The 18,956-nt window shown below is 39.7% G+C and overlaps 1 protein-coding gene across 2 annotated transcripts in view; it reads right to left on the reverse strand.

Moving 5' to 3' along the window:
• Window positions 1-10,606: 10,606 nt before the first annotated feature.
• Window positions 10,607-18,956, reverse strand: part of stum (stum, mechanosensory transduction mediator homolog) — a 34,162-nt gene continuing 25,812 nt past the window's right edge. For both annotated transcript variants that reach the window (XM_080453398.1, XM_080453397.1), the window contains exon 3: window positions 10,607-12,029. In XM_080453398.1, coding sequence (XP_080309524.1) covers window positions 11,995-12,029 — 35 coding nt within the window. In that variant the 3' untranslated portion in view covers window positions 10,607-11,994. The remainder of the gene's footprint in view (window positions 12,030-18,956) is intronic.

The raw sequence follows: 18,956 nt of genomic DNA on the forward strand, positions 1-18,956 counted from the left end.
CTATCTCTGGGACTCCAATTTATATTGTAAAATCAATGTTAATTTGAGAGTGTACAAAATGGAACCAAATGGACCCGGTTCCATTTGTACACCCTCACAGTTGCAGACCCAAAGGGTCCATTTGGTTCCTAACTATCCATCATTTAGCTGGGGACCCCCTGGAACTCCCTCAAGGACCCCTGGGGGTCCCCGGACCCCACTTTGAGAAGCAATGGCTTAGCTCAGTGGTTCTAAAACGTTTTCATGTCTAGGACCCCAAATTTGACACATAATAGTGGAAAAAGTACTCAAAAGTTTTACTTAAGTAAATGTATCAACACTGCAATGTAGAAGAAGCAAAAGTAAAAGTACAAAAACGTTAGAAAATAGCAGATCTACAAGCTCACAACGCGTTGCGGTGCAACGCGTTGTGAGCTTGTAGATCTGCTATTCTCAAATAGCCCAGGTATAACATGGGGCTAAAGTGGTAAAATGTATGTTTTATAATGTAATGATGTATATCTACAAAGTTACTAGTAACTAAAGTTTTCAAATAATTGTAGTGGAGTAAAAGTACAATATTTGATGTAGTGGAGTAGAAGTAAAAGTAAATTGTACTTAAGTACAGTCCTTGATTAAATGTACTTAGTTACTTTAGACCACTGAATGCAGGTTATCAATGTGTTGCCAGATTTAGCAAAAGAAACAAGCGGCCATGTCTATGAAAACAAGCCCAAAAGAAGCAGAACCATTTTCGAATTGCAGCCTCCTGAAGGTGTATCTTTAGGGCAGTTTTGAAAGTGAGTAGGGTTTTACACTCCTTTACTCCTTTGTTTGTTGTGTTGTTACCTTTCTACATCTCTGCATATCGGTCTGCGTGTCTTCATCTCGATGTGCCCAAATATGGATGACTGATGTCATAGTACTGGTGTCATAGTACTGACAAAACACATCTTATTATTAGCACATTTCAGATTATAGATTTAGCTAAAGTGGCCATTCACTTTGAGTAACGTCATTAGCTATTCCATAATAATGATGTCATCTAGGAATGACATCACACCATCGTCATCACATTCAACATAATTGTCCTTATAAATGTTTTTATTCTATTTCCCAACACAACACCATTCAGAAACTGTTAGCAACACGTTGCCCTGCCTTCTAACCTCTTCTGTAAATTAGTTGCACTGATTCACAGTGGTGCTGGTGTGTGAAATGTTTCACTGGACGATACATCTGAAAGGAGGAGATAGGCTTTCCTCCTGGCCGGCTGCTGTGGCAGTCGGACACAAGCTGTACTCTTTTGAAGGTTACAATCACGGTTGCAACCACAATGATTATATCAATGTCCACATCTTCAACACATTGTCTTTACGCTGGATGAAGTTGACCACAGTGAAAACTGGAGGAGGAGAACATCACCTTGAGGTTCCCTGCGTGCGCGCGGGCCACACAGCTGTTCTGGTAGAAGATATTGTCTACATCTGGGGGGGATATCCTTACTGTAACGTGCTTCGTTCATTTGATGTTGACAACCACAGATGGTCCAAACCCAATATTTCTGATACCGTTCCAGAAGGGAGGTGCCACCACTCAGCCTGTGTCTTGAGGAAGGTCATGTATATTTATGGAGGAATCACCCAGCTGACTGGACGCACTAATGACATCTACAAGTTGGACACAACCACAATGGTCTGGTCTTTAATTAACACCAGAGGCACTCCACCAACTGTTTCATCATATCCCTCTGCAACCATCATCGGGACAAAGATGTTTGTATTTGGGGGCAGGGGGGTCCAGGGGTACGTCTACAACAACATCAGTGTGTTTGACACAGAGACCAACTGCTGGCTGAGCACACCTTCTCCACAGCTTCTTTCAGAAGGACGCGCGGGTCATTCAGCCTTTACCTACAATGGAGAGCTGTACATATTTGGTGGCAGCAACTCAAAGCAATTATTCAATGATCTGTGGAAATTCAATCCACAGATCCTCTCGTGGAAGAAGGTTGAGCCCAAAGGGAAAGCCCCATGTGGTAGGAATTCGATGGGCTGTTGCATGGTGGGAGATCGTATCATCCTCGTTGGAGGATACAACATACCGGTTGACCTACATATCTTAGATTTAAATCCTAATCTGAAGATGTTATGCAAGCTAGCAGTTATTCAGTACGGTGTGGAGCAGTCTGAACTCACACATGACATCAGGTGGGAACTGGCGGCCATGACTACCAAAAATAACTGAAACCATAACATAGCCCTATAAAAAGAGAAACAAACTGTGATCCCATTTAAAAAAAAATTATAATAATAATAATAATAAAAAAAAAAAATAAACAAACAAATGGCAACGGGGTCAAAGCATATCAGAGAAAGATGATGAAGAGGAAGATGATGGCCCTCAGGAGAAAATGCAGACGAAGAGGAAACATAAAAACATCATGTGGTTCACAGTGACATGTGTAGACCAAGGACCAGTGGAGATTATATCCAGAGCTAAGTGGATGATGTGGGAAGACGGATTCTCTGCTGGAACTGTTACCTCCACGACCCTCTGGATAAGTGGATGAAGAGGGATGGCTGGATGGATGATGGATGGATAAGTGGGTGGATGGATGGATTCACCAAATTAACACGTTGCCTGCCATGGACGCATAAAGTCGTTCTATTATCAAATTATAGTTTTTTTGAAAATTCCACAAGGGGCACCCTAACACAGCTTTGGGATGATCCATCGTCACTCAGAGAATAAATATGTGGATGTGACGTCATTCCAAAAAACTTCACATCCATCCACCCTGACTATGGGATTTTTAGAAAAACACTCCTAACTCAGTTTCTTTTTTTTTGCATTGAAAACCACCCGTTTTCAACGGGCCATAGCCCCAAAATGGCCGATCGGCGTTGGAATGTTATTGTTCCAATGGACACACGGATCCCTCCGCCTCCTCACAGGGACTTTTTTTTTGTACACAATCTGGCTTCCACTGCGTTTCAAAGATCGTCGGATTAAGGTAATTACGCTGGCAAAGGGATAAAAAAAACTATGTTTAACATCTTGGCAGGTAATGTTAAGACTAGAGAGAGGGGCGTGTCTGATAAAATGAATATATATATATAATATCTAAATACTGAATCAAGCAACTGTCCGGGCTGCTCCCAAAAGCCTGATAATTTTCGCGATAATTACAGTACCCTGCGATACCGTTATCATGGACGTTTTTTATCGCGATATACGATAATATCGTATATCGTCCCATGCCTAGTGTAGTGTATGAATGTAGAAGAAAAAAATAACCTTTGGACAAATAATGTGTATTTCCATAAAATAATGGTTTAAGTGGTTACACAGACGCGTTCCCGGTCTTAATGGGTTAAATAAAAGTTCAATAACACATAAAACCCTCTCTCTGCTCTCTAGATGGCGAGCAACAGGTCGTGGCACGCCCGCTACCCTGTGCTGACCTACGTGCAGATCATCATGGCGTTCTACAACCTGTTCACAACCTCCTCAGTCTCTGCCCGCCGAGGGTGCTGCCGCATCCGCACGCTGGTGATGCAACTACTGCTGGGCGAGCAGCTGGAGGTACAGTAGTAGTACACACACACAGTAAAATCAGAAAGTTATAATGGAGCGCTGATGGCCAGGTGGCAAGTACATGTCATTGTGGGGGTCCTTTGACATGAGAAAAGTTTGAGAACCACTGATATTATAGCAGCATAAGTAAAAAAAAAAAAAGAAACTGTTAGGATTTAGAATACATTTGTAGGATCCCCCAGAAGCAAAGATTTGAGTTAAAAATGTTCGCTTTAAAACGTATAGAGCTTATAGATCTGCTCACTTGAATTAATGTCTTTCTTTCTTTCTTTCTTGCGTTCCTGCTTTCTTTCTTTCTTTCTTTCTTTCTTGCTTTATTGCTTTCTTTCTTTCTTTCTTTCTTTCTTTCTTTCTTTCTTTCTTTCTTTCTCTTTCTTTCTTACTTAGAGTGGTCTGTGTTCTTGTACCATAAATGCCCAGAAGACTGAGGTTCTCACCTACAGTATAACACCCTCCCAGACACCGCTGGAAGGCTCAACCCGAGGATGCCCTTAGAGATGGAGATCTCTCTCTATCCATGGATTTGTCTGCATGGGGGGGGGATTCCTCCGTGCCGCTGACCCTGGTCTTCGGTGGACCTCCACTGTGGCTCGATTGCTGAGTGATCAGAATTCTGGTCGCCTCACGGCGGTCTCCACTGGTGGTCTCCGCCAAAGACCTTGGCCCGCCGGGGGTTTCCTCTGAAGACTGCTCAAAGTAGGAACCTCTTTAGGCCTGTCACCATTATGACCTTTAACTTGACGCTTAATTGTCGCTCAAATAATTGCGATTAACTATTTAATTGCGTCGCACTAACATTATGAATAAAACTTTGTCTGGCTTTTTTTAGACTTCGTAAACAAGAGCTGCACAGGGCAGATATGATGCAGATATATTGCATAATTGCATAAAAAACATGAATAGTGGAAATGGGCGATCTACAAGCTCAAAACGCGTCACGTCGTGACGCGTTTTGAGCTTGTAGGTGTTTGTAATGCTAAATGTACCCCATTTGCCCCAATGCCTGTATCATACTAGCACTGGTACTGTGTACAGGTCATGTCTTGTAAGTCTCTCTTCTCTCTGTACACTCTACTATCTAATAAAAAAACGCAAATATACACATTTGAAAACCACTGCTGTAGTTTACACTCTCCCATCTAAAGAAAATAATAATACATAGATAAAGCATTAAAATAAAGCAATAACATGAATAAAATAGGAAATTATGTTTCTCTGCTTTTGATATCCTGCCCTCTGGTCATTAGTTTTTGGTGGGGATATGTTTTATCCTGCTTCTGAAAGACATGCATTTCCTTTAAGATAATGTACTGTAGACTGTCTGTCTGACGTTTGATAATTATGTTTGATAATATCACAATTTATCAATTGAATATACTGTATATATATATATATATATATATATATATATATATATATATATATATTTTTTTTTATGATAACCATCATATTAACCCTGACGTCCCTGTTTTGGGTTATTTTATCCAAAACATGTCAAAATGTATCAACATTTTTCATTGTATTTTGTATTTTAAATGCTTGCATCACCACATCGCATTCTTGAATGAATGAATGAATGAATGAATGAATTGATACCAAGAACCTCAATGGAAACAAGACCACTAGGACAAAGACCTTTTAGACAAAGTATTTTAAATGTAACGGTGCTGTTTTACATTTTTGCCTAATAAAATATTCAATCAATCAAAACTTGTAGATCTGATATTATTGCTATCTGTCATACAGTATGAGGCTTAAGTGGTTAAGAACTATTTCTCTCCCTGTTTTTATCTTATTTAAAAAAATAATTAACTCAAATCCTGTGCCTGCTTTCCCTATTTCAAAATTCTCAATTTCACATTGAAACTAGGTTTCATTGTGGTTTAAAATGTATTGTATTTAATCATGTGACTAAAACACTTAGGGCAGTATCCAATCCTCTCTCTCTCTCTCTCTCTCTCTGTTCCCCATTCCCTTTCACTCTCTTCCTTCCTCCCTCTCTCTCGCTCACTGTATATCTCTTCTTCTGTCTTTTCTCCATCCTCCCCCTGTCTGTCACCGACTGTCTAATAAGACACAGTTGTCGTTGAAGTCTGTGTGCATTTGATCACGATGGACCCCTAAATTGATATATATTTGGCTGCGGACCCCCCATCTGAAAATGTGTTGGGTCAAGGACCCCCAAAAGAGAAAATGTATAAACAAATAATTAAAAACACTTTCAAGATTTTTTAAAAATGTTCCAAAAATAGCAGATGTACATGTATCTGCTATTTTTTAACTGAGTGACCCCCTGGAACCCCCTCAAGGACCCTTGGCGGCCCCTGGTCCCCACTTTGAGAACCACTGACTTAGGGGCCATGTCCACCGAGGCTTTTTTCCCCCCCCGGCTGAAAATGGCAAGCCGCTCGCCTAAAGTTGCCTCACGTGCAAAATAAACGCTCACTGCCTTGTCACACTACTGGGGTATCACAAAATGAGTGATGAGTGAGAACTTTCTAAAGCTAAATAAGGATAAGACAAAAGTTATCATAATTGGTTCTAGTCAGAGAATCAATAATAAGTAGACTCGGTAACCTGACTGCAGAAAGTAACGCTACAGTAAATAATTGAATTTTAATACACACATTAATCATGTTACCAAGATTGCCCTCTTTCATCTTAGAAATATTGCACGAATTAGAGCCTATCTGTCGTTGGACGATGCAAAAACGTTGATCCACGCTTTTGTTTTCTCTCGGCTTGATTACTGCAATGCACTTTTCTCTGGCCTGCCAAAGAAAACAACTGACAGATTACAACTTGTTCAAAATGCGGCAGCCAGAGTTTTAACTAAAACTAAGATGAGAGAACATAATTTACTCCAGTTTTAACTCCACTACATTGGCTTCCGGTTGTTTTTAGGATTGATTTTGCTTGTTTATAAAGCTCTCAATGGTCTGACACCTTCATACCTCTATGGCTGCCTGCCTAGATATGTTCCAAACCGCCCCCTCAGGTCTTCTAGTGACCTGCTCGAAGTGCCTACAATGACATATAAAAAAACACTGAAGCAGCATTCTGCTTCTACAGGATGACGGCGTTGAATAAACTCCCATTACACCTAAGACAGGCAGCCTCTGTGGATAGCTTTAAAGCACAGCTCAAGACCTATTTCTTCACTCTTGCTTTTAGTTGATTTTTAAATCTCTGTGTTGTTATTCATGTCCTCACTGTTTTGCCTGATTCACTGCATTTCAAGTCATGAAAGGTGCTATACAAATAAAGTTTATTATTATTATTATTAAAACATGGCGCTCCCATTGTAAACAATTGAGAACATACTCTGCACTGTGATTGAAGAAGCACTGTACTAAAAGTACGGTACTAAAAATTTACTTGAGTAAAAGTACAAAAGTATTGGCATCAAAATGTAGCTTACAAGTACCAAAATAAAAGTACTCATTATGCAGAAGGCCCCATTTCACAAGTTTTCAAATGTATAAAATGTATAAAAATCCTTTGACAATAGCAGATCTTTGAGCTCACAGCATATCGCTTTGCAACGGGGTTGTAGATAAGCGATTTTCAAATCTCCAAACTATATAGGTCTGAAGTGACCTAATAATAAATAAATAATAAAAAAATCGACAAAGTAGCTAAAGTTTTCAAATAATTATAGTGGAGTAAAAGTACAATATTTGCCCTTGAGATCATGTAGTGGAGTTGAAGTAAAATTTTTGAAAATTGGTAGGCTACTGCAGTAAAGTAAAAATACCTTAAAATTGTACTTGTTTCTTTCAGTGGTGGAAAGTAACTAATACATGTACTCAAGTACTGTACTTAAGTACAGTTTTGAGGTATTTGTACTTTACTTGAGTATTTCCAATTTCCAATACTTTTACTTCTACTCCACTACATCTCAGAGGCAAATATTATACTGAAAATATAGTAGACAAACAATGCGTCGCATCGCGCCGCATTGTGAGCTTGTGAGCATTGTGAGCTTGTAGATCGGCTATTTTCAAAGATATTTTTACACATTTGAAAACTTGTGAAACGGGACCTCCTGCATAATGAGTATACCTTTACTTTTGGTACTTTAAGTACATTTTGATGCCAATACTTTTGTACTTTTACTCAAGTCAATTTTGAATTTCTACATGGCAGTATTGGTACTTTTATTTAAGTAAAAAAATGTAGTACTTTTTCCACCACTGGCTGCACTCAGGAAAGAACATCTTGGTGGCCACGGCTTCTCACAGTTGCAAGCATGCAAAATGAATCCCTCAGTGTACAAACTACAACCGTTGTTGCTGTTTTAATGACAAGTGTCCAGAAGAACTCACAGGCATGCACAACATCTCAACTTATACAGAATACAAAATCATTGCGATGAAAACTCATGGAATTAAAGGAGCTCTTCACCCGTTTTCAAGTTTATCTTCGTATAATTCCTCACTAAGGCATATCATAAGATGGCACAGTTTGTCTACTCTGTGTGTCATTGGTGGGCTGGGGACAGTTCAAAACCTGCCTACAGTACCAACTACAAAACGTGCCAATTATATGAAGATAGGTTGAAAATGGGTGAAGTGGTCCTTTAAGGAACAGAGATAATGGTAAATAATTGATTGTGTTTTGTGTATGCATGTTTCTGCGTGTGTGTGTGTGTGTGTGTGTGTGTGTGTGTGTGTGTGTGTGTGTGTGTGTGTGTGTGTGTGTGTGTGTGTGTGTGTGTGTGTGTGTGTGTGTGTGTGTGTGTGTGTGTGTGTGTGTGTGTGTTCAAAGATGGATGGTAGAAATTACATTCATTATCTCCCATGTCAGGGAATGGGTGGTGATTACACTGGTACAGTACCATGGTAATTAAAGAGCCACTTTACAATACTGCTACAATAACTACTATCAACAAGAAAACTGACTGTTGCTCTGTGTGCGTGCTTGCGTGTGTGTGCGCGTGCGTGCGTAAGTTGGTATGGCAGTGTATGTAGTACAGTATGTCAGACTGAGTATGCATGTAAAAGAATTAGTGAATGTGTATGCATTAGTATGAGTACACATGTGCGTGTGTGTGTGTGTGTGTGTGCTATAATATATACATACTGTAACAGCTAACATCAAAGACATGCATATTACTGTACATTGCAGAGTTCTGCTATCAATGTAAAACCGGCATCACTGCTGGAGGGTAGAAAACACAAAATAAAATCCCATTCTACCTCAAAACACAATTGTATAACAAGAACTTTCCACAAAAAAACAAAACACGAGTAGGGAAAACACTGTTAAAGCACTTAAACCCCATTCAAGAATTTTCAAAAATAGCCGATCTATAAGCTCACAACGTGTCATTGTGTGCTTACAGATCGGCTATTTTTTTAAACTTCTTGAAAATATCCGCCTATATAACGACATGCCCAACATAGGGACGCCAGGTTGAACGTGGTTAAATTGTAAGGCATCGGATATCAGTACAGCCATGATAATCATCATCATCATCATCATCATCATCATCATCATCATCATCATCACACACACACATTTGATACACAACCACATGTTCCACTGACTGTGTAAAAACACACGTACAAGAGGCATTCCCACTGCAGTCAAAGACAAAGTCCATCAAACACTTGACCATGAAACATGGAGACATGTCCTCTCTTTGCATTTCACTTTATGCTACGATGGACATGTACATTTTGGTACATTACACCATCTAAAATTACCCCCCATGGCAGTGTGCCTTGTCGCTCTAATTGTATTCAAGAAGTAAATAAATAAAAAGCCGTGAAACATTTACAGATATTACAGCAATGTTTCACTTTGTTCATTCTCTTTTTTATGTGATCTTCGCCACCGGAGTGCAGCACTTACGGTGAACTTTAAACGGTCAAGGTCTCTGCAGTCACGAGTCTCATTCAGACTATTGCTGCCGGTACCAATAAATGAGACTGAAATGATAAGACATTTTTTTACCATGATTTTGTTTTTCAAAATGAAAGTATAGTCTTCTGAGGCTTGTGGAGACTCTGGAATGGATCCCCAAAGTCACAAATATCGGTGGTTAACTTAACAGCTAACAGGGTCCTTTAGAGGTTACAGTATGTTTGCTAACAAGAACAATTTTCCCCAGAGGAGCTATTCTTTTGACGTTTATTTATGTACAAAAAAGATATATCGTCTCCGTCGGGTGGAAACCTCACATGTCCAAAACTGTTACTTTTCAGGGTTCAAATTCGAAGGCATCAAAAGTAGCAGTTCGACGCTTCGCGCCGCATTTCGAGCTTGCAGACCTGCTACTTCTGATGCTTTTGTGTGACGCTGTAGTGTGATGAAGTATAGACCCCTTAACAGACGACGTCGCACTGATAAGAACCAGTATGCGTGCAATGAAACCCATTCTATCAGGTCTCGCTAGGACGCGCCTCACTAGCCAACACACAAGAGGGGGTTGGGGTGTGCTGAAACCAGCGCACCCCGAAACAACAGGTTGGGAATTGATTGCATGAAACAATCACCTGTGCGTCCAGAGTCAATGTTTGTAAACAAATAATTGGTCTATAGGGTATTAGTTTACGAAAAAACACAAAACGTTTAAATATGGAGATAGGAGGTTTCTGCCCGAAAGCAACGAATATACATATTCGAAAATGCCTTCTTTGAAATTATTTGTTGTCAACGTTTCAGGAGAGTTTGGAAATATTTGCAACATACTGCAATTACACTGAACCAAATCTTTTGTACTTGAAACTGGTAAGAAGACCGATTCTAAGACTCATTTTCCAATCGTTTGTTCGTCACTCCCCCGCTGTGTAAACACTTTAATCCATTAAGACCGGGAACGCACCGAGTGCTGCGCTTATAGATCTGCTTTTTTTTTTTTGAAATATCGTGAAAATGTGTGCAAATCTTTGAATATATATATATTTTTAAATCGTTGCTTCTAACCATATTTTATACTTTGGCTATTAAAAAATAGCAGATATACAAGCTCACAGCGCTATGAGCTTGTATATCTGCTATTTTTTTTAAATCCCTGGAACAATATATTTTGAGATGGGGGTCCCCGGCCAAATACATATAATTTTGGGGGTCCTTGACATGAAAAAGTTTGCGAACCACTGGTATACTGCAGCAACATACGTTTTGTTTTAAAAAACTGTTTAGAAGACATTTGTGTCATTATCATTCTAAATCGACACAGATGCGTTCCCGGGTTGAATGGATTAAGACCCAGAGGACAAACGGCAGTTTGAAAGGGGTCTAAAAAAGAAAATCCCTAAATCTATCACTGTATATTCCAGTGGATTCTGGCACCATGACTGTTTCTAAGTAACAGGCTTGTTTTGGGCATGTTAAGATGCTGCTTTGGAGGACAGTGCTACATATTGCAATAACTTTGTGGTCATCGCAGACCTCTCATTGCAACATTGGAAGGAAAAGGCAATACAATAATGCAACATTAAAAAGTATTTGTACTTTTAAGTGCTCCGTAAGAGTCACGTGCGCCAGACAGGACTTCGATGGTGTTATAGCAACATTATATGAACCACAATCACCACTTCTTTTCATTCTAGCAATGCTAAAAACAAATAAACGAACATACATTTTAAGTAGTGCCCAGCCATGGGGGTGTATTTCAGATAAACAAGAGTGCTCAATACTACAATCTGGTACCTGTGAAAGCCTCAGAAACGGCACTATAACTATTTAAACTCTCCCTTCAGACCACATGCATATCAATGAAGCTGTTCTAAAGGGAATGGCAGTCATCGAGACGCCACCTGTTCAATGGCAGAAGAAATCTTCTATCAGGTGTCAAGTTTTATCTTGTTTTTTTTCTTTCTTCTGACAAAATACCATAACCCATAGCAAAACACTGAGGCATCATTCTCCTTATTAACGAAAAAAATAAAAGAAACAAGTAGCCTTAATATACAATAAAACTAAATATGACAACAACAACAACCAAAACAACATCAATACACCATTTAAACTCAGTATTACAATTTTGTGGCAAAGCTGCAGGACCTCCATGCTATTCCCCATAGACTTATCATCTTCCCTCTCTGCACAGATTTTAGTCCTTCCATCGTCCATGTCGGTTTGGCCAATGAGCTGCCTGATTACGGCATGGTAGATTATTGATTAACTGATCGGTTGTTTGGTGCTGTTTCCTGTCTTGTTCCTCCTAATGTAGAAAAAAAAAAGAAGTAAACTCACTCCATTCAGTCAGTTTCTTTCTTTCTTTCTTTCTCGTGCAATATTCTTTTTTCTCTTTGTTTCCGTTCTGTCCATCCCAGGCCTCAAGAGGACGGAAAAGGGTCAGAGGCAAAAGTCAGAATGAGGTCAAAGGTTAAGAGGTCAGGTAACAGGGGACGGAGGGAGGCCAAACTGTACGATGTTTGGCAGAGCTGAGATCAGCCTGACTCAAACCTCCTGAGGTATACCGGGGTCTCTACAGCCTAGAGAGAGAGAGAGAGAGAGGGAGGGAGGGGGAGGGGGAGGGGGGGTTGGAGAGACAGGTAAAGAAGATTAGATATCAGTAAATAGGGTTAGAGACAGATAAAGAGGGTTAGAGAGACAGGTAAAGAGATAAACCAGAGAGAAACAGAAATACAATGAGACTTCATAGACCATTTAGCATTTATACATTAAACACGGACCGATTGAGCATATAATATATTCGTTATTAGGTTACGTATAAAGATATTCCGATCATCATTGCTATAGAGTGTTTGTTCAGTAACAGGGCCAGTAACTCTCCAGCTCTTTAGTGAACAGAAAATACATTTTCAGGCCGGGATACTAATTTCATCCAATCAGGAGAGAGAACTCTTAAGTGAAATTGGAAATGAGGAAATAAAAGCTAAAACTAAATTGGAATTAGAACACTATAATATTGAAACTGAGAAATTGCCTCTCTCTCCTGATCGGATGAAATTGCTGTTGCACCTAAATCTAGTTATTAAAGAGCTGGAGAGATGGGGAGACCTCTGTTACTGAACAAACTTTCTATAGCAACGATTAGAATATAGAGCTATAACTTTTGGTTTTAACGTAAAAAATAGTGAAAAACTGTGTTTTAATGTTTTAATGAGTAATGTATTACTACACAAAACATTTTAATTATGAGTCATTATGGGCGATGGACGAATGCTTTTATTGAGGTAAAACTGAAACACTTACCGTCAGAAACTGTGGTTCATGAAGCAGAAGAAGAAGAGAAGAGAAGAGAAGAGAGGAGAAGAAAAGAAGAGGACAGAAAAGTGAATGTTGAATTCAACATCATTCATCATAAACATAAACGCCAAATTGCTTTTTAATACAATTTTGTTCTTTTAAATTTTCTCCCCAACTACTTTATTTATTTATTAGAGACGGGCAGTATATATGAATGAACAATGCATTCAAGTACAGTAGAGTACCGTTATGAAAGCAAAGTTAGCAAGAATATAATGCTAATTGTCAGTGCCTGCCCTACAATGAAAACAAAATACCACAGAACGTATGACAATACAATACGACACGGAACACAAAACAACAGTAAAAGTTGATGTAATGGACATTCTCTTACGGTCAAGGGTATGTTATACAGTACCATGCTAAAGCTGCACTAACTTTCCTGTTCTACAACGGATTTGAATCCAGGTCTGCTGCGCGATGTGGCGTGCTGTCGCTTTACCACTGAGCTAATAGAGCCTGCCTGCTTGCTCAGGGGATAAATCTTGACCATCAGGTCAAAATTCATGTCAAAGCAGAAACAAGATCGTGTAAAATCGTGTCCAACCTAGTTGGGCTTTCACGACTAGAGATTTTTACTGGTCGACTAATTTGACCCAGTGGTAGTCGACTAGCCAACTAGTTTACTTATTAAAAAAAATATATATATATTATAATTAAAAACTACTATTATTATTATCCTCTTGCCTTAATTTTTATGCCGTTTTAAGGGAAGCGCTTCTGGCACAGCAGCACAGCAGCACAGCAGCACAGCAGCATCTCCAAGGATCCTCAAAAGGGGGTTATAATAGGCTGTTATTAGGCATACTTTTTTCATACCCCCTTTTGATAAAAATAAAGTCAGGAGGATAATAATAATAGTAATGGCATTAAAACATTTTTAAATCAACTATTCGACTAGTACCGACAAGGTCGACTAGTGGTTATACTAGTCGACTAGTTGGTGAAAGGCCTACAACCTAGACACAGGAGCTCAATAGAAGAGCAGGGAGACCAAATGCAACCACCCCCAATTGTATTTATATTGTTATATTGTATTAACATACTCTACCATACAGATTGGACAAAATAACACTTTATTCACAACAAAAGTTACTTGAAGGAGTAGTTCACCCCAAAAAAACACTTATTTTCTTTCAATTACACACCCCACGAAGCCTTGAATTCATGGATTTTTGTTTTTGTCGCATTCCTAAGCCAATAACTTAACTAAGGGCACTCAATGGAGACTATTTGAGTCTCCAACCGGAGACATTAGCATCTTTCCTCCGGTCATAAGATTATTGGTTTAGGAATGCGACAAAAAGTAAAAAATCTCCATGAATTCAAGGCTTCATGGGGTGTGTAATGGATAGAAAACTAGTAATTTTTTTGGGTGAACTACTCCTTTAGTACAGCTTTAAACTACCCTGTACTGACACGTTTGCTTATTCCCTGCATGTGTACTGTGGTCCCTGTTACTACTATCAACCCCCCACCGTGGTGCTACACAGCAAAACTGTCAGTGTTAATTCATCCATCTGTTACTCTGAGAGTGTATGAAACCATTGGTTTCATTCGTACACTCTCAGAGTGAAATTAGGGCGTTGTCCCCGGGTGCCTTCATTCAGTGATTTGTGAACTCTGCCCACTTTTGTCTCTTTATATACCCTGTCTCCTCACTCAGCTCAGTATACCTGACGAAGGCCACATCGGCCGAAACGTTGTTGTTTTTTTGACCGCTCTATTTATTAGATTTATGTTGGGAGCTTTAAGACGGATCGGACCTTTTCCTTTTGTTCACAGTTGTCCGTGAGAACTAAGCCATTAAAACCGGTAAAGCATCTGCGTCATTTTTGATTTTAGCTATATATATATATATATATATATAGCAACATACGTTTTTTCAGAAAACTCTTTTTAGAACAGTGGTTCTAGAACTGTGGTTCTCAAAAATAGCTCGCAACTGACTCCTATCTGGCTATTTCTGAAAATATTTAATATTGTTTTTATATTAAACATTTTTTTAAACTCAAATCTTCTATTCTGGGGGGGGGGGGGGGGGCCTTGGCACAAAACATTTTCAGATGGGGGTCGGCGGCCAAATATATATTTGGGGGTCCTTGGCATGAAAAAGTTTGAGAACTAACTGATTTAGAAGGCATTTTGTAGAATCGACATCAGGTCTTAATGGGTTAAAGTATCTTCTCCCCTTTCAAGGAATACAATCGTTAGTTCAACAAGTGTCATACGGCATAGAACAAACTCCTCTTTGATGGATGTGAGCAGAGCACACATCGTGATCAAATGCACACAGACTTCAGCGACAACTGTGTCTTATTAGACAGCCGGTGACAGACGGGGGGAGGATGGAGAAAAGACAGAAGAAGAGAGATACAGTGAGCGAGAGAGAGAGAGAGAGAGAGAGGAAGGAAGGAAGAGAGTGAAAGGGAATGGGGAACAGAGAGAGAGAGAGAGAGAGGAGAGAGAGAGAGAGAGAGAGAGAGAGAGGATTGGCAGGCGGACAGAAAGAGCAGCGGGGAGCGGGAGAGAAACGGAGAGAGAGAGAGCAGGAGGTATAGTAGGAACAAGAGAATACTGTGATCAAATACAATACCATCATTAGAACGAGAACGAGGAGTGGGAGGGAGAGAGACAGAGAATACAATGATGAAATACTGTATAATCATTCCATACACATCATATGATGAGAGAGTACAGAGATGCGATACAATACAGGAATACAGTGATGAAATAGCTGGAGAGAGAGAGGGAAGAGAAGAATATATTAATTTTCTGTGATTTTTTGATTAGCTGTGTTTGAATCTGAAGAACGCCTGCTTCGCCCGCAGTAATAAATTATGATGTTTAAACTTTAGCCACTTAAGCCCTATTTTATACTTCAGTTATTCAAAGATGGCGGATCTACATGCTCACAATGCCTTGTGATGCATCGTTAGCTTGTAGATCTGCTTTTTCTAGCAGTAAAATTAAAAGGAAGTTGACATTTTTATTAGAGCTCCTCCACAGCGTTTCTTTCCGCTTCAATGTAAGTCAATGAGGAGCATATTTTGAGCAATTATTTTAGATTTCCTGTCCACCTTTGGTAAGGTAAACTACACAACCCAAACCTCTACCAAAGTGGTCTTTCCCTTCAATGGAAGAGGTTATTAAATAACACACATTAAAAGTTCAATAAGAACAATGCAAAATAATCCAAGCTTACAAGGGGACCAGCAGTGCAATGAAGAAGTGAAAACACAAAAACTGCACAGAAAAAGAAAAAAGACAGAAAAACAAATGAGTAAGAATTACACTTAGGATGGGTTGAATACGGAGAACACATTTCACTGTATGCAAATACTGCATACTGTATACTGTACAGTGACATATACCGCAAATAAGTGTGGACCAAATATTGTGGATTACCTACAGTGTTGTCTCAAAGTGCGGTCCGGGGACCCCCAGGGGTCCATGGCAGGATACCAGGGGGTCCCCAGCTAAATAAGTTAATATTGCGTCACAATCATTTTAACCACTTTAACCATTATTGTATACTTTGGCTATTCAAAAATAGCAGATATATACGAGCTCATAGCTACGGGCTTGTAGATCTGCTATTTGAAAAATCATGACAATTTGTGTAAATTGTGCATGTATATATTTTTATAGCGAACATTTGCAACTCAAACCTTTGCGTCTGGGGGTCCCTGGAACAAAATATTTTCAGATGGGGGTCCACGGCCAAATACATATCATTGTGGGGGTCCTTGACACGAAAATGTTTGAGAACCACTGCCTTAGCGTACGGAAAAGAACGGAATCCAATGTCTTCCTCCAAAATGTTATAAATCACTTTATGCTTTGGAAAGTATAATGTCAATACTGTGAATCACACTGTAGTCATAGTCAGTGGGCTGAACGTGACAGACAACTGGTATATAGTCTAGTCCTTTAAGCTTATAGCAAAGACTATTGGTTGCTTCAGTGATAATATGTGGATAACAATTTCACCCTCAGTGCAAACAGAAGAATATACATTTTAATAATATATGATAATATGCAAATACTCTTTTGGCTTTGAGGCTAAGAGCGGAGTGGAGCACAATGAACACAAAACCCTGGGGCTTACTCCCACACACAAATCGAAAACTCTCTGTGTGTGTGTGTGTGTGTGTGTGTGTGTGTGTGTGTGTGTGTGTGTGTGTGTGTGTGTGTTTGAATGTGCCCGTGGTGTTCTATGTTATTTAACCCATTAAAAACGGGATCTGTGTAACCACTTTAACCATTATTTTATACATTGGCTATTAAAAATAGATCTACAAGCTCATAGCGCTATGAGCTTGTAGATCTGCTATTTTTGTACATATATTTTTTAAAGCAAACATTGCAACTCAAATCTTTGTTTCTGGAGGTCCCTGGGACAACATATGTTGAGATGTGGGTCCGTGGCCAAATACATGTCATTGTGGGGGTCCTTTACATGAAAAAGTTTGAGAAGCACTGATACAGCAACATACATTTATTTTTTTATTTTTTGGGCGGTGTAGCCGCCCCTATAAGTGGGGTTGGGACACCTCATTAGTACACCCTTCGCTGTACTGTGATTGGCTCATAATTAGTACACCCCTAGCATTAGTACACCCCTAGCTGTACTGCGATTGGCTGACTCTGTTGGCTGACTCTATTCAGCACTGTGATTGGCTAGCGAGACACATGATGAAACTAATAACCTATAAATAGGATTATGCACTTAAAAAAAAACACTTTTTTTTAAAGTGAGCTTCCATCACTGTGATGACCACTGTGATGACCACACCGCCCACTTCACACTGGGTGTGATTTTTTACTCTGTGTCGCACTATGAGCTTGTATATCTGCTATTTTTTAATAGCCAAAGTATAAGATAATGGTTAAAATCTAAAATGACAGATGCTCTCCCGGTCTTAATGCATTAAGTACTGTACATACATGTCCTCATATAGCATGAAGAAAACACAGTGCTTTCTGAGACTCAACTCAACTCTACTTGTATCTTTTGGTATTCCATTGGGCAGAGTTATCTGCTACTTCTTTTGGCATATAGAGGCTATGCGCGAGACATCATCGTACCCGGAAGTTATGCCTACTGAGTGGCAAAAAAATACTTTCTGGCCTTGACAGCCCATACATCCAAACAGAAAAGTCCGATCTGATTGTTTTAAACAACGTCAAACTCACCGACATGGCAGCTTTACAGAAAGCTTGAATTATCCTCTTTCTGTCTGCAAAGTTTTTGTTTACAAAAATATCCACCGTAGAGACATGTTATGAGCTACTTTCTGTCAATAAATTCCATGCAGGTGATCATTTTTCTAAGTGTCAGAGTTTGAAGCGCTCGTTTTCAATAAGGCAACGTCCTGCTGCCCCCTGCATTATGTGACATTTAGAAACAGGTGGTACGCAGGACCGTTGAGTGATTTCCAACGAGCGCTTCCAAACATCAATGCTCCATGCTGCTCAAAGTTTTGCCACTGTCTAGATGAGGGGGACGTGTCCCAGTGGAAAAGTGGCACATATGCATACTCTCTACAGTCCATGTCTAACAAAAACTAACTTTTCAGTATTACCCGTATTGCCTCTAAGATTATCGGACTTCCCACACCCACACTTTCTGATATGAACAATAAAGCCATCACACACTTAGCGCTCACAATAGCAAATGACACTGATCATCCCCTCCATCGTTGTAACCCAGGTTTCAAATGCTGTGAATGTATCGGTTGTACTGCTGTCTGTGTTTGTGACGCACACACACACACACACACACACACACACACACACACACACACACACACACACACACACACACACACACACACACACACACACACACACACACACACACACACACACACACACACACACACACACACACACACACACCAATCAAGTCACTGACTAGTCACCAGTGATTGCAATTGGCAATCACTACTAAACATTTGAACCTCAACTCACCAATTCAATCAATCAGGTGTCAGGTATCTAAAAGCCATCTTACAACTAGCTGGCTGACACTGTTTTATACTAGGGTGTGGCTGGTATGGTAGTCAGTGATTGATAAATTACAATCACTGGTGTGACTAGTCAGTGACTTGATTGCTGAGACTGTGTGTGCATGGGCGGCCTTT

This window comes from Gymnoscopelus braueri (genome assembly GCF_963280865.1).
Source record: "Gymnoscopelus braueri genome assembly, chromosome: 16".
In the NCBI taxonomy this organism is placed as follows: domain Eukaryota; kingdom Metazoa; phylum Chordata; class Actinopteri; order Myctophiformes; family Myctophidae; genus Gymnoscopelus; species Gymnoscopelus braueri.